This window comes from Phacochoerus africanus, chromosome 6, assembly GCF_016906955.1.
Source record: "Phacochoerus africanus isolate WHEZ1 chromosome 6, ROS_Pafr_v1, whole genome shotgun sequence".
Taxonomy (NCBI): domain Eukaryota; kingdom Metazoa; phylum Chordata; class Mammalia; order Artiodactyla; family Suidae; genus Phacochoerus; species Phacochoerus africanus.
This window is the reverse complement of record NC_062549.1, coordinates 50,631,713-50,648,687: the sequence shown is the minus strand read 5'-3', so window position 1 is coordinate 50,648,687 and position 16,975 is coordinate 50,631,713. Positions and strand designations below refer to the sequence as shown.

The 16,975-nt window shown below is 39.6% G+C and overlaps 1 protein-coding gene across 3 annotated transcripts in view; it reads left to right on the top strand.

Moving 5' to 3' along the window:
* CPNE3 (copine 3) overlaps positions 1-16,975 on the top strand; it is a 54,485-nt gene that overhangs the window by 2,844 nt on the left and 34,666 nt on the right. For 2 of the 3 annotated variants that reach the window (XM_047783648.1, XM_047783650.1), the window contains exons 2-4: positions 14,448-14,585; positions 14,854-15,033; positions 16,841-16,915. In XM_047783648.1, coding sequence (XP_047639604.1) covers positions 14,454-14,585; positions 14,854-15,033; positions 16,841-16,915 — 387 coding nt within the window. In that variant the 5' untranslated portion in view covers positions 14,448-14,453. Of the gene's footprint in view, positions 1-7,563; positions 7,652-14,447; positions 14,586-14,853; positions 15,034-16,840; positions 16,916-16,975 lie in introns of all 3 variants that reach the window. The other variant, XM_047783649.1, reaches the window with a different exon arrangement.

The window sequence follows — 16,975 nt, the reverse complement described above, 5'->3', positions numbered from 1 at the left end:
CGCATCTTCAACCTATACCATAGCTCAGGCAGTGCTAGATCCCTAACTCACTGAGCAGGTCAGGGATCGAACCCTCATTCTCATGGATAGGGTTGAAGGAAGTTGGATTCTTAACCTCCTGCTCTACAATGGGAACTCCCTCCCTTCATGTTCTTAATGTCCAAACAATTAGGTAGAATATTTAGTAGATGATTTATTGAAAGATTAGCTAAGAATAAGATTTAATTAGCACCTAAAAGTAAAGTATCATAGATTTAACTGAACTACATAAGTTTCTATTATGATAATCAAAAGCAATCATTATATGTAATTTTCATGTATTTATTTAACTCAAGTATAATCAACCTACAATACTATGTTAGTTCTAGGTGCAACAGTGATTTGATATATCTATATATTACATTACAAAATGGTCACCACTATGTATACATTTTGATAAGATTATGTTAACTACATTTAAGCCAACTATGTTTGTTTACATGTATTTGAGGAAGCTGAGGTGGGGGAGGGTATGGGATTCTTCTGAAGTGGTTATTTATTCTTTTAATATATAAGAGTTTATGAGCATGCAATCATAATTTTAAAAACATATTAAAATTTGTCAATGTAATAGTCAAATTTATCAGCATGAATTAGATACTAACAGTTTCTCCATGAAAACTAAAAGGAAGTACTACATATTTATTTTAGCAAATAATTTTGAAATGTCCTTTCATCAAGTGGATGTATTATGTCTGGTTCCTGTGAAAATTACCAAAGCAACAGTGTGGTTGCAATATGCATCGTCATCAGGCTACTTCAGTATTTGGTTTTACCATGCTTCTAGACGTAAAGTGAAAGATAGTACATGTTAAAATAGATATCTGCCACCTTAAGGAGAAACTTGCCTGCTTCCCCACCTTTTTTCTTAGTATTTGGGCTACTTTATACAAATACACAACTTAAATACCTATGACACTCTCTGTGTAAGTCATAAACAGCTATTAGATTTAACTTTTTTTTTTCAGCAGAAAGCAAATATGTAAATTACGTCATAAGAGCAAAGGGTTTCTTTAGAGATTCTGCATTCCCAGTTCAAGGGAAGAACATCCCTTCAGTGATCCATGCAGAAAGCTAACCCAAACCATCCAGCTCTCCAACAAGTCATTTTACCATCAGAGCCTTTATGACACAGCTTCATCTCTCACTGCTTATTAGGTACAATCTAACTTATCCATACCACAAATTTAAGCGTTTTTTCTTTCCTAGAAACACTTAATGGTAAAACCAATGTATAATCTACTTAGGGGTCAGGATTTTTATAAAAAGAAGGGTCATCTAAAAAAGTATTTCTTGGAGTTTCTGTTGTGGCTCAGTGGGTTAAGAACTGCACTAGTATCCATGAGGATGTCAGTTCGATCCCTGGCCTTGCTCATTGGGTTAAGTTAAGCATCTTTTGTTGCCACAAGTCATGGTTGCAGATGTGGCTTGGATCCCAAGCGGCTGTGGCAGCTGCAGCACCAATTAGACCCCTAGCCTGGGAACTTCCATATGCTACAGGCGCAGCCCTAAAAACCAAACCAAAGCAAACCAAACCAGTATTTCTTAGAGTTCCTGCTGTGGCACAGTGGGTTCAGAATTGGACTGCAGCGGCTGGGGTTGCTGCAGAGGCAGGGTTTTATTGCGGCCTGGTGCAGTGGGTTAAAGGATTGTCATAGCTGTAGCTCAGATTCAGTCTCTGTCCCTGGAACTTCCATATGTAGAGGGTGCAGCCATAAAAAACCAACCAAATAAAAACTATTTCTCAATAGTATTGTCAAAATAAGTTGATAAATATCTAAAAGTGCACCCTACCTTCAATACTTCTTGCTCCCCTTCTGTGCTTTTTTCTTTTTAGCATATACCATCACCTGACATACTATATATTTTTTTATTGTTTATATCTCCACAGTGTAGCCCTATGAGGGCAGGGATATTTGTGTGTTTTGTTCACACCTTAGAACAGTGTCTGACACACAGTAGACATTCTATAAGTATTTGTTGAATGAGTGTTGAGTGAATGAATTATACTATTAAACTGATCATGATTGGGAAGCATAAAGTGGTTTGCCAGCTGAAATGTATGTGCTAAACAACCATAAAATGAATACTCTAAAATCAGGAAATGTATAAATATCTCAATAGTGCTTTCTCAACATACAAACTTTTTTTTTCTTTTAATCACCGCATGCATATTAGTTTATTAAATCATCACAGCAAGTATGCCCAGTTTACAGATAAGAAAACTAAGGTACAGAGATATAAAGTGTCTAAGGTCTTACAAATGGTGACTCAAGGACTCAAATCTAGGAATTTGGTTGTAAAAGTTCATACTCTTACCTACCATTCTATACTGACAGAGGAATAACGGAAATGATGCCTAAAATTACCTAGAGTACCAAAATATGTCTGTGCTAGTTTATTGAGCTATACGTAATTACACACACACAATTATTCTGTGCAGGGAGCTAAGACAAACTGTGGAAATCAAGCACGCATGGGATTTAGTGAACAAAGTGAGAGGCGCCTGGTATTACAGATAGAGTTAGACCACCCATGTTCCACCATGTTCTGAGCTACATGATCTTGGGGAAGTTAACCTTTCCGGGTCCATTGGTCATCTTTCAAACAGAGAAAATAAATTTCATTACACAAAGTTTCTGCCAGGGTAAAATATGTGTAAAGTATATATGCATATATAAAATATTTAGCACCATAACAAACACATTGGGCCTCTTTAGTGGATGAGAGCCTATAATCTTACCCCTGATTTTTTTTTTAATACTCAATGAATTTATTACATTTGTAGTTGTACAATGATCATCACAATCCAATTTTATAGGATTTCCATCCCACAACCCCAGTGCATCCCCTCACCTGCCAAATTGTCTCCTTTGGAGACCATAAGGTTTTCAAAGTCTGTGAGTCAGTATCTGTTGTGCAAAGTTCATTCTGTCCTTTTTTCAGATTCCACATGTCAGTGATAGCATTTGATGTTGGTGTCTCATTATATGGCTGACTTCACTTAGCATGATAATTTCTATCTTCATCCATGTTGCTAAAAATGCCGGTATTTCGTTCCTTTTAATGGCTGAGTAATATTCCATTGTGTATGTGTACCACATCTTCTTGATCCACTCCTCTGTCAATGGACATTTAGGTTGTTTCCATGTCTTGGCTATTGAAATTAGTGCTGCAATGAACATTGGAGTACATGTGTCTTTGTGAGTCATGGTTTTCTCTGGATAGATGCCCAGGAGTGGGATTGCTGGATCCAATGGTAGTTCTTTTTTTAGGTTTCTGAAGAATCTTCATACTGTTTTCTACAGTGGTTGCACCAATTTACATTCCCACCAACAGTGTAATAAGGTTCCTTTATCTCCACACCCTCTCCAGAACTTCTTGTTTGTAGACTTTTTGATGATGGCCATTCTGGCTGGTGTAAGGTGGGACCTCATAGTGGTTTTGATTTGCATCTCTAATAATGAGTGATGTTGAACATCTTTTCATGTGTTTTTTGGCCATCTGTATCAACATACAAACTTTTAAGCCTTGTTAGGACAAATGAAGATTTTAGACCTTGTAGTTTTTGCAGCTTTAAGCAGAAGGAATTTTCATGTCATTGCTCACCATGGATTAGAGAGGAACATATAGTGTTAAAATGCGAAACACCTGTCTTGCCCAATTAGATAGTGTAAGTGCCCAGCTAAGAAGTTCCTGTTGTGGCTCAGTGGTTAATGAATCTGACTAGCATCCTTGAGGTCATGGTTTCAATCCCTGACCTTGCTCAGTGGGTTAAGGATCTGGCATTGCTGGGATGTAGGTCACAGACTTGGTTTGTATCTCACGTTGCTGTTGCTGTGGCTGTGGCTGTGGCGTGGGCCAGTGGCTACATCTTCGATTGTAGGGCAGGTGAGAAGGGCAGGTGAGAAGTTCTGATTGCTGGCCCAACATCTGAGAGTTTTGGCCCAACATTTGAGAGATTGCAAAGGCATGGTGTTCCTAAAATACTCTGAGGGACTTCAGTCTCAGCAGGTTGCTGTGCTGAAATGTAATATTCAACTACATGCTTCACAGCTGGCCAGCACCTTTACTGGGTCTTTATAATTAGAAAGAAATTTCAATTGAGCATCCTGGAATTTTCTTCTAGGGGATGCAACTCTGACTTTTATCGAGGCAATTTTTGGTAAAAGGTGATTCACTTAGTAGGTAAGTCATGTACCCTGTGGCTAACTTTGCCAACCGCATGTTTCATAAGATGAGGCAATACTGAGATGTTGTCACTTCTTACTTTTATTAACACTTTACCGATCATACCTATGATGAACCATTCATTTGATAGACTTGAAACTATAATCAGTTACATTTCTAAAATGTATATATAGCAGCCAAAGGATTAGTAAAGCAGTTAGTGGTTCTTGTAGTAGTGATAATAATGCAAATCACTATGATGGTGATGAAAACTGCAGGCTAAATTCTTCTATCTTAAGAGGTTTAATGGAACAAAAGAATCCTCAATCTTGAGGGTAGATCAATAAGAATAATCATATTTTCACATATAAGTTGATTTTAAAATAAACCTTCAATAAAATGAGTCATTCATTAGACAGATGCTTTTCTCAGATTAGCAGTTAACTTTCTACCAAGAAAATGTGTCCAGCATCAAATTACTTGTTACACAGGGATCTGTAAGGAGATGGAATGGGCTAAAGGAACAGAGAATTAAGCTCCAAGAGTAGCTTTCCTTTCTATGGAAAGCAGAGATAGACATTTCTTTCATTTCACTTTTCTGTCATCCCTCAAATATCCCAGTGCCTTTTCTTTTTTACCACAGTGAACAGTCTACCTAAAATGCCAAATCTCTCACATGAAGCACATTTCTTGAAAAGAAAAATATTCGCAGTTTCAATATGGCTAGGGATACAAAAGGTCACAATCGGCCACTGAAAGTGATAAAAGAACACTGAATTAGTAAGAGGAAAGATTTCTGGAAAAGGGGAGAAAATTCTAATACAAATTGCTCCCAACAAAATGTTTGTGCTCTTCTACTTTATGAATATTGTTTAGAAAGAGAAGAAAAGAACACCCTCTTCTGTTAGAAATCTATCTATTTTGTAATTCTTAAAAGGATCCTTTGCAGAAAATTAGCTTATTGTCTACAATTTTATGTCCTGCTCCTACTTCTTTTCCTCCTCTAAACTGTTCAGCCTTATACAATTTTGTGAGAGATCGAACCCGCAACCCCATGGCTCCCAGTCAGATTCGTTAACCACTGTGACACTCTGGCGGGAATTCCAGAGTGTCATTTCCTTTATCGTAAGTTTTTTCTTTTCATTTTTTCTTTTCGGCCACCCCTGCAGCCTGTGGAAGTTTTGGGGCCAGGTATCAAACCTGTGCCACAGCAGCAACCCAACCAGTTTCAGTGACAACACTGGATCCTTAACCCACTTAGCTACAAGGGAGCTCCTGTTGTAAGTTTTTTAATCTCAGCGTCTTGGATATTAAGTGGAGTGTTTTCCTGAGGATTAGTTTTGCTGCCTCAAGATGGTCCAGCAGTGCCCACAGGGAACACTGAGATTCTGTGATCCCCAAGTAGATCTGTGTGTGTGGAGATTCTCTAGCAAGGAGAATGATACTTTCTTAGCCTTATTTATAGTCTAATGGGCCATATTGAAGAGGAACTGCTATGAAATATAAACCTTTCAACTCTTCCCACTCCTTTGGCAAGGTACTATTATTCTGGTTACTTTTGTTTAAGAAAGATAGTAATAGTTATAGTACAAATATTAATCTCGTAATTTTTTTTTTCATGATGCATTTGCAGCATGTGGAAGTTCTGAGGCCAAAATTGAGCCTGCTCCACAGCAGTGACAATGCGGGATTTTTAACCTGTTGTGCCACCAGGGAACTTCTAATCTTGTAATTTTTAAGATCCTATTCATTAAGTTGTGTAAATCTGAATATTATATTTGATACTAACTGAAAGTCATAAGGAAATTAATTAGAGAATATTGCTGTTATATGAAGTAAAGATTAATGAGAGGCCTTAGGGCATTCTGGCATGAGGGCAAAAAAATCCAGGTTCTTGCCCTGGCCTTGCCTCTTTATTAGCTTGTTTCTCTTGGGTAAGTAATTTAACCTTTTTGGAAAAATTCATTTTTTAAAAAATATACACTATGCATTGTTGTTTTGAAAATTAACAATGTGCTGAAAATTATCAACATATTCTGGGGCAATCCAGATATTTGTATGCTTACTATTATAGTACAGCTCTGACATATTGACTGCTTACTATATAGTAGTAATCTTTGTCCTGGCTAATTTACTAGGGCTTTTTGGTTTTTGTTTGTTTGTGGTTTTTGTTTTTTGTAAAGAACAGTATTAATATATTATTTGGAAACACTTTGAAAATTGAAAAAAAAAATTTTATCCAGATTCTCCAGATTATCCAAATTATTCAGGTATATGGAATTATTAACTATCTTTCCTTTCCCCCTTTCTTCCATTTCTCCCCTCCCCCACCCTCTACCTTAAATTTAAGGGGGGAAAAAATCCAGTAGCCAGTAACAACTTAAGTACAAATCCTTTTATTGTGGAATATGGGTTTAATGCTCACTTTCTGAGGATTAAAAACCTCTGAGTCATTTCCTTGCTCTCTATCACCACGCAGTTTTATATTGTCACATATTATTTCTATGTATACACAGATGGCTAGGTATTTTTTTTTCTTTTCTTTTCTTTTGGCATCCCTCCACTCCCCCCCTCTCCCCCGCATTTAGAATGCATAGAAGATATTTGGTGTTGAACATTTGGATCATCTGCTACACTTATAATGAGCTCCAAGGTCTTCTACTGTTGTATCATGCTTCCCCCCTACAGTCCCCTTTATTTTATTTTATTTTTGTCTTTTGTCTTTTTTGTTGTTGTTGTTGTTGTTATTGTTGCTATTTCTTGGGCCGCTCCCGCGGCATATGGAGGTTCCCAGGCTAGGGGTTGAATCGGAGCTGTAGCCACCGGCCTACGCCAGAGCCACAGCAACGTGGGATCCAAGCCGCGTCTGCAACCTACACCACAGCTCACGGCAACGCCGGATCGTTAACCCACTGAGGAAGGGCAGGGACCGAACCCGCCACCTCATGGTTCCTAGTCGGATTCGTTAACCACTGAGCCACGACGGGAACTCCTACAGTCCCCTTTAGCATAGTAGAGGGTATACAGTAACCTCTTAATATATACACCTATTGGTTTGAGTTGGGGCTTCCAAGTAGTATAGCAGCTCTTGGATTTACTGCCATATTACCCTTTTCCCACTTTTTGGAGAGGAATGCCTATCATGGTTCTGAGTCACACGATTTGAGAAATACTGTGTAGGTGTGTACTGCTGATGTTACCGGGCCACATTCTAGCTGCCCCACGGTAACCCCAGCTTGCTTTCAATGGAGGTCATGAAAGATACTCTATGGATAGCAGTTAGTGAGTCATGATATTAGAACCAGGATGAACCTTTGAGATCTTTTTAATATTGCCAATCTTTTCATTTTGTAGCTAAAGACTGAAGTTTCCCACCCAGTTGTTTTAGAGCAAATAATGAATCATTGTCACTGGAAACTGGTCCCCATGAAGTGACTATGCAGTAAGTAACTCAGAAATAAATTAGAGGATTTAGGAAAATTAGCACTTATCTATAGTCAGGCTGACTACTTTGGAAAATTCCTTTTAGGTATAAAAAGATTCTTTTATTATTATTCCAGGAAGCTCTTCATAAATAAGGATGAAAAAAAGGTGCTTTGTGTCTTACTTTTTAATAATAAGCCATCAATTCTGAGATAATCAGTTAAAATATTAATTAAACAGTAATTACTACCATTCACAGTGTGTCTAATATATGCTGAGTGTGCTTCTAACCTACGGTTGTCAGAGGTAGCTGTTTGGGGACGCTGGGGCAGATGTAGACAGAGCCATGAATTCTAAGTGTAGTTGATTGGACCAGGGTGCACCTTGGGCAGCTAAGTATGATTTTTTTTTTTTTTAAATCAGAAGTGATAAAGTCATGATGTAAATTGAAAGAAGATGGCAATGGGAATACCCATTAGGAGATTATTACAGGAGGCAGGTGAGAGCAATGGACCATCTGAAGTAGTTGTGACTGTGATGTATAGAGAAGGTTCTGCACCCCCACAGTGGAGAATTTTAAGGTTGTAGTGGGCAGAATATGCTATACTGAATAGATATAAGGAGTGGGTCTAAGGGAGGATGGGAAGAGGGGAAGCAGACAAGACTTGAAGATTTTGAGCTAAGGCATGGGAATAACCAACCATATGCCTTAAATTTCACACATCAGGCTCCATTTCAAATATCAGCTCTTAATTTTCAGTTCCTTTGAATTATCTGTGTTATGTAATGTTGATCCAGGAAAAGTAGGGTGACTGGGAGAGTGGTTGACCTGCTTAGTATTGCTAGAGGTTATTTGTGTTTAGAAACCAATGATTCTCCAGTAAGTATTCTGCATAGTAGAGAGCTGTTGTCTAATCCTAGGGGTTATTTTAGCCTTTTCTCTCTATCATCCTGTTCTTTGGGGAGTGAAATACACAGAATCACTCTTTAGTTGCACATGCATTCCCCTGCCTGGCCACTCACCCCAGCCAAATCTCTTATTTTCCATACTAGGTGGTACAAAACATTTATTTTCTTTTATCATAAAAGAATACTCACTGCTGTTTAAAAAATTATATATCCTGTGCTGGATAATTACTTAGAAAGCAAATGAAAAGAACATCTTCATCAATGTGGCTGTTAAGAAGGTTTCAGGGAGTTCTTGTGGCTTAGTGGGTTATGAACCCGACTAGTATCCATGAGGATGCAGGTTTGATCGCTGGCATCACTCAGTAGGTTAAGAATCCAGTATTGCTGTGAGCTGTGGTGTAGGTCACAGACTTCACTTGGATCCTGAGTTGCTGTGTCTGTGGCATAGGCCAGCAGCTGCAGCTCCGACTGGACCCTTACCCTGGGAACTTCCATATGTCAAGCAACAAACAAACAAAAAACATTTCAGACCTGAGAGTATGTAATTTCTTTGATTTGCCATTCAGTCATAATGGTTTTCTTAGATAAAAATGATGCTGCAATTAGAGTCATTTTTAGGGGTGGGGTAATGTGCTAATAGAGGAAATTTATGTTCTGGCTGCAGTGCAGTAATGTAATTGTCAGCAATTCACTCAATAATCAGGTGTGCCTGGCATGTTGTTTCTGTAGCTCTTGGGTGAACATTGTTAAGGGAAGAAAAAGGTAATGCTCTTCTGGAGTTCCCACTGTGGTACAGTGGGTTAAGAATCCAACTGGAGCTCTTGGGTGAACATTGTTAAGGGAAGAAAAAGGTAATGCTCTTCTGGAGTTCCCACTGTGGTACAGTGGGTTAAGAATCCAACTGGAGCATCTCAGCTCACTGCAGAGGCATGGGTTCGATAGCCAGAGGATCTGGCATTGCCACAGCTGCAGTGCAGGTTGCAGCAGTGGCTGGGATTCAGTCCCTGGCCAGGGAACTTCCATATGCTGCTGGTGTGGCCATTATTATAATTATTAAATTTTTTTTTTTTTGTCTCTTTCAGGCGGCACCCATGGCATATGGAAGTTCCCATGCTAGGGGGCGAATCAGAGCTGTAACTGCCAGCCTACACCACAGCCACAGCAATGCTGGATCCGAGTCACATCTGTGACCTATACCACAGCTCTCAGCAATGCTGGATTCTTAACCCATGTCCTCATGGATCCTAGTCAGTTTCACTACCCCTGAGCCATGATAGGAACTCTCCCAGCCATTATTTAAAACAAACAAAAAAGTAATGCTTTTCTCATGTGTCTTTGCTATGAGGCTGACTTCTTTACCTGCATTCTCTGTTGAGTTCTCCCCACCCTCAGAAATTTGAAGGCTTTCTAGTTGCTACTGGAGAATTCTTTGTATGTTATTTTGCGGGAGCCTTAGAGGGCCTTCCTCATTCTAAATCCCTCTACAGGGTACTGCATTATCCATGCAGCTTATGAGACTCTAAACTATCTTATGCAAAAGAAAAAAATTAAGCAGCCAGCATTTATTCCATAGATTCTGTGTCAGACATGAAAAGCAAGATGCCTGGCATGTGCCAGATTTGCAGGGTCACTTGCGTTGTCTCCATTTTTATTGATGAGGAAACCTTGGTTCGGAAAGTAGCTTATATGAGGTCAGACGGCTAGTGCCAGATGCAGAATTGAGCCCAGGTATGCATTACTCCAAATCTGGTTTTGTTACTATTAATGCAGCAGGAATTCAAACAAGGGACTTGATGTGTGTTGAAATAACTAAGAAAACACAGAATGGAATAGTAAGAAATATGAAACGTGGGCTAGGTAGGAGGGGTCCGACCCTGGAGGCAGGTAGTCCTAAAATAGTAATAATAATAATAATAATGATAGTAATAATAATAATAAACTTGTACTGTGTTCTAGATACCATTTACATATGTTTATTTACTCCTTACAACATCCCTATGAAATAGGGACAGTTATTATTTTCATTTTGTAGATGAGGAAACCAAGAGGAAACAGAGTATTTAACGTTCCTGCCTAAGGTCACACAAAGTCAGCAGTGGGATCCGGATGAGAACTCAGCAGTCTGATTCCAGAGCCTGTGCCATGGGGCAGTGAAGAGGAAGGGGCAGTCAAGGGAGGAGATGTTGGAGCTGAACTCAGTAGATATAAAATAGGGAAAGTAATTATGCATAGGGGCATGAGTGAAGGATGTAGTTTTGGGGAGTACCTTATGCCAAGTGGATGCCTGAAGCCTTGAGAGGGGTCAAGGAAGAAGTAAAGGTAGACAAAGATTAGGAGGCGACAGAGCCTGAAGAGATGCTCACAATTTCTTGGATGGAAGGAGGAAGAGGTGCTATTCAGAGGCAGAGAAGGGGAGAGTTAGGCATGGAAAATCTAAGGAGAAGAGATTGAGGATGAGGCCTCAGTGTCAATTTGCCACATTCTGGATGTGCATTAATTCAAAGTCCCTGGACCATTGTATCTGTGCATCTGTGTTTTGTGGTATCTCCCCTTTTCTACCAGTTTATCCTTGCCTCATATCTTTAGCACTTTTTCTTTTTTTATAAATCCAAGTGAAAGGAATGGTGATTGCATTCACACCTTATTGCAAATGCTCTCTAATATTGTATATATTCCAGAAAATAAATAGCTAATCTTCTGAATTGAATTTAATATGAAGACATGCTCTTTTGGTGAATTCTGTATTTTGTATATTACTTGATGAAGGGACCTTATTTATAATCATGTTAGAGATATTATGTTCTAAATCTCAAAACAAAATTAGATAACATTACAAGAGGCTTGATGCTAGTGACATTTTTTATTTTTAGTCTTTTTGCTATTTCTTTGGGCCGCTCCCCCGGCATATGGAGGTTTCCAGGCTAGGGGTTGAATGGGAGCTGTAGCCACCAGCCTACGCCAGAGCCACAGCAACGCGGGATCCGAGCCGCGTCTGCAACCTACACCACAGCTCACGGCAACGCCGAATTGTTAACCCACTGAGCAAGGGCAGGGACCAAACCCGCAACCTCATGGTTCCTAGTCGGATTCGTTAACCACTGCGCCATGACGGGAACTCCGCTAGTGACATTTGAAACAATCCATTTCATCCTGTTATCGCCAATTTGAGAGCTTGCAGTAGCACCTTGTTACCTACTTACGGAGTCCCTGAGCCTGGCTCTCATGACACTAAACTCACCCTTCTTCCTGTCCAGCTTGGTTCTCCCTGACACAAATTCTACCTTCACTTATTCTTTCCTGTCCCTGTGCTGGCTCCCCCTTCACCTGTTTAATTGGGATTCTTCAAAGACTGGGCCATGTCAGTCTCACAGCACTGTTAATATTGTTAGTTCTCCTCTGTCTGCTTTATTGATTTCTCCTTGACCTTGGTTATCTTTGGTACATGCTTTCAGTACTATGTATTTTACCACAACATCCCTACATAGGGGACTTAGGAAGCAATTTGGGGATTTGTGAATTTTGTTGCTTATTAGTGAACAATTCTCTTCTCAGGTGAAGGAACACACATATAGCATGGCTTTTAAAAGGAATTTCTGCCTACTAAGAATATTAAACCTCATTATTCTCAGTTTAATTTAGGAATCCTAAATGCTAGTATTACTTTTGGACACACATTGAGAATTGCTACTGTTTTCTTTTGGTCCCTTCCTTCCCTCCCTCCTTCCTTCCTTCCCTTCCTCCTTCTTTCCTTCCTTTTTTTCTTTTCACAGCCACACCTACAGGAGTCAAATTGGAGCTGCAGCTGCCAGCCTATGGCACAGCAACGGCAACGTGGGATCCAGGCCGAGTCTGTGACCTACATCACAGCTCATGGCAACGCTGGATCCTTAACCCACTGAGTGAGGCCAAGGATCAAATCCACATCCCCATGGATACTAGTCTGGTTCTTAACCCACTGAGCCACAATGAGAACTCCAAGGAATGCTACTGTTTTTAGAGGGTCCATTAGGGTAAAGTAGTTTCTACGAAAGGAGTTGTTTTTGTTTGGCTGAACATGTGGCATGTGGAAGTTCCAGGGCCAGGGATCAAACCATGTGATAGCAGTGATCAGAGCTACAGTGGTGACCATGCTGGGTCCTTAACCCACTGAGCCACCAGAGAACAAAATGAGTTGTTTTTTGACATTGCCAATGGGCTCTCGTAATAGTAATCCTTATTATTTCAGACCACCTGATCACACATTTTGAACAGCACAGAGATGAGGGAGTTTGTTACTGTAGTCCCAGAATTTCAGCTAAATCTCAAAGTGGAAGGCAAAGGGCACCAGCTACTCCCCATTCTAAGGATGTTGCCTGCAGCTCTAGGGGAAGAGGTAGCTTTCTATCTCCAGAATCTGCAACCTCCACTTTATTTTGTTTTTAAATTTTTATTCTTTTTGGCCACACCTGAGGCAAATGGAAGTTCCCAGGCCAGGAATGTGAGCTGTAGCCGCAACCTATGCCACAGCTGCAGCAATGCTGGATCTTTAACTCACTATGTGGGGCTGGGGATTCAACTGGCAACTCCACAGAGACAAGCTGGATCATTAACCCACTGCACCATGGCAGGAACTCCTCCACTTTGCATTGAACAGCTGGCTAAGTGGACTCTCAGCTGGGGAACGAAATACCTATTTCCTCTTCTCTTGCAGGTCCTTTCTTTCCCTGGGTTCAGGGAGGAAAACAGCTCACCCTCTACACTGCATCACTTCTCAAGGCCAGCCCCCAACCATTCCACCCTGTTCCCCAGTCCTCTTCATTTACAGATTGGAGGTTGGAGCAAGGACAGTTGTGTGAGAGTTAGGCTAACTCTGGTATTTCTTAGCAAGTCTGGAGGAAAGACAGGTTGTGCCTATTTGCTGGATGCTCTTTGTAGAACTGTGGGTTTGTCAGCCTTGTTTCTACTGGAAATCGTCCAAGGAGGCAATGCCCAGGTTGTACCTTAAATCAATTAGATCAAATCTCTCTGTGTGGGACACCAGCATCAATGGCTTTGAAAGCTTCCCAAGTGTTTCCAGTAAGCAGCCAAGATTGAGAACTATTTCTGGAGAATATGTGGGGATGGGGGTGAGGAGAGGAGGGGAATTTGAAGTCTTTTATTCCACAGGTTTGGGTCTTAGCCAAAATTCCTTGAAATATACAGATACCTCACTCCATATCTTGTAAAATACACAAAAATAAAATTAAGGCTGAGGTTTAATTTGTTTTGTTTTGTAGCAGAATGTTATGTTTACCTTTCAGTGAAGGATCAAGATTATACTTGGGACTTTTTCTGAATGGTAAAATTTATAATGAAGTAAAAAGAAGATTGATATGTCTCATTTGCCATCTTCAAAGCTGCATTTTATTGTCACACAGTAAATGGATTTTTAACCCAGCAAGAGCATCTGCCTGAAGCAATGTCACTGCGATGGGCTAACAAGACATCTGAATCACCAGGAGGCAATATACTACAGTCTTATTCTAGCGAGTTCGTGCTGTTATCCTACTCTGATGATTTGTCTTAAGAATTCAGCTATTTCGGGAGTTCCCATCTTGGCACAGTGGAAATGAATCCCACTAAGAACCAAGAGGTTGCGGGTTCGATCCCTGGCCTCGCTCAGTGGATTAAGTCTCTGGCGTTTATGTGAGCTGGGGTGTAGGTCGAAGAGGCAGCTTGGATCCTGTGTTGCTGTGGCGTAGGCCAGCAGCTGTAGCTCTAATTAGACCCCTAGCCTGGGAACCTCCATATGCTGCTGGTGCAGCCCTAAAAAGATAAAAGACAAAAAAAAAAAAGGAATTCGGCTATTTCATATTTCATTAGGAATCTATGTTCTTTCTAAAGGCACTATTTCATTGACTTTCTCATTTCCTTGGTTTTTCTCACAGCTCGAGATGGCTGCCCAGTGTGTCACGAAGGTGGAGCTGAATATTTCTTGTGACAATCTTTTGGATAAAGATGTAGGGTCAAAGTCAGACCCTTTATGTGTGCTATTTTTGAATACAAGTGGCCAGCAGTGGTATGAGGTAATATTAAATACTTGTAGGTAAAAAGCAGTCTGCATTGCTGTATTGACAATAGAGATTTTATTAAAAATATGAAAAATAACCATCTCATCTCTTAATGCAGTTTTTTTGGACATGTTTGTCCTTGATTATGGAATTTTTCGTACATATATAGAAACTTCTTTGGCTCTCATGCCTGTATTTTGTTACATATAGTAAATAAAGTTGTTAAAATCTAAGTGCACCTTTGATCTGAAGAAACTTTTTTTATTTTGGGGGGTGGGTATAGGTTGAACGCACTGAAAGGATTAAGAATTGCCTGAATCCCAAATTTTCCAAGACATTTATTATTGATTACTACTTTGAAGTGGTTCAGAAATTGAAATTTGGAATTTATGACATCGACAACAAAACTATCGAGCTGAGCGATGATGACTTCTTGGGAGAATGTGAATGTACCCTTGGACAAGTGAGTATAAATAGCATAAATGTTTTGTCTAAATTAGAACCAAAGAATTGGGTGTTTTTGATAAGTGCTAATTAGTTTAATCATTTAAGTTAAAATGAATGTGATCATTTTAAGACTTGAATGCATAAGTTAGTATGTTTGCCTTGATCCTATTTTTCACAGGGGGTGTTGAAGGACCAGTGTTTTGGCAAAGCCTATTAATTCTTTCAAGTTAAGCGTGTTTCATTTGACAGTTCAGTAGATAATACCATTACTCTAGCTGCTTGTCTAAGGTTTACAGATTTCAGTACAATGTTGTTCTTTGGTTTAAGTCATAAATGCTACCAAAGTAAAAGCAACCTCTCTGATGTTCTAAATAGCATGCTTAGTGCCTCTGAACTCCTGATGCTCCAGCACCATTCATTACCTGGCTTGCTCTTCCTCTCACCTTAGGAATAAACCAAGCCTTCTCTGATGTCCTAGAGTAGTTTAGATCACCCCCCTGTGCTCACTTGGTCTATCGCTTCAACCTTAAGACTCACAATTTTATTGTAGTTGCTTAGTTGTCTTTCCAGTATATGACAGGTTTGGTCAGAGCTGGGGTGTGTCTTTGGACTCAACATTGTGCTCCTAGCTCAGAGTTTGACTGCTAAGGAGATGGCCATTTGTAATAGGATGGGGAAGGCTTTAGGATGGAGGAGTCATTTTTTTTCAGTGGGTGACATTTATTCCTCAGGCTTGCCTTTTATGAGTCTGTTTTTTGGTTTTGTTTTATTTTTGTTTTTTTGGCTGCACCTTTGGCATGCAGAAGTTCCTGGGCCAGGGATCGAATCTGCCACAGCAGTGACCTGAGTTACTGTAGGGACAATGCTGAATACTTAACCTGATGAGCCACACAGGAACTCCATGAATGTTTGTTTGTTTGTTTTTCTTTTTACAGTCGCATCTACAGCATGTGGAAGTTCCTGGGCCAGGGTCAAATCAGAGCCACAGCTGCAGGCCTGTACCACAGCCATGGCAACACTGGATCTGAGCTGCATCTGTGACCTACGCTGCAGCTTGTGGCAAGTGCTGGATCCTTAATCCACTGAGTGAGGCCAGGGATCTAATCTGCATCCTCATGGACAGTATGTCAGGTTCTTAACCTGCTGAGCCACAATGGGAACTCCCCATTTTTTGTTTTTTTAGTGTTTAATTTTTTGGAGATCGTAGTATTTTCCTATGTCTCAAGGACAACAGAGCTGGTCAGTTTTCTCAAACTTTGATAAATAATATCAAAGAGAAAATTAGAGAAGTTTTTTTTTTTTTGAAAGAAATCACAATATATTTAAAATTATAATAAATTTGAGAAATATATCTGAGAATACCTAGGTCTACTATATTATTTTAATCAAAATATATTTTGTGGGAATTAATAGTTTGAAGTTATGTATCAGTTGAAAAATTGAATTCTGTTTATTGAATATCCTGAGGCCCACCTTTTACCTACTGGGGTTTCAGCTCAGTGATTCATATATGTGATGAAAGTCTAGCTCTCTTTTTTCATTACAAAGAAAAAAAATGAAACTTCTAAGTAGTTGATAAAGACACTAGTGGGTGGGGACATTGTATCTTCCAGGATTGGCTCCTTGGAAATCTTTTCCAGTGTGGGTTTTAAATGCGCAGATGAATTTTATAATCTCTAAATCTTTAAGGAATGGACTTCATGTTTCCATTTCTAAAGACTTTAAGTGAACTTTTATACTCATCCCTTTTTTGAAACCATTAGGTTTAGACATTCATATGTTGAAGTGAAATAACTCTTTGCATCACTTTCCAATTTTAACAGATTGTTTCCAGTAAGAAGCTGACTCGACCACTAGTGCTTAAAAACGGCAGACCTGCAGGAAAAGGAAGCATTACGGTAACAAGAAGATATTCTTTGCCCGCATAGATCTAGCATAATAGGACATGCTGAAACTGT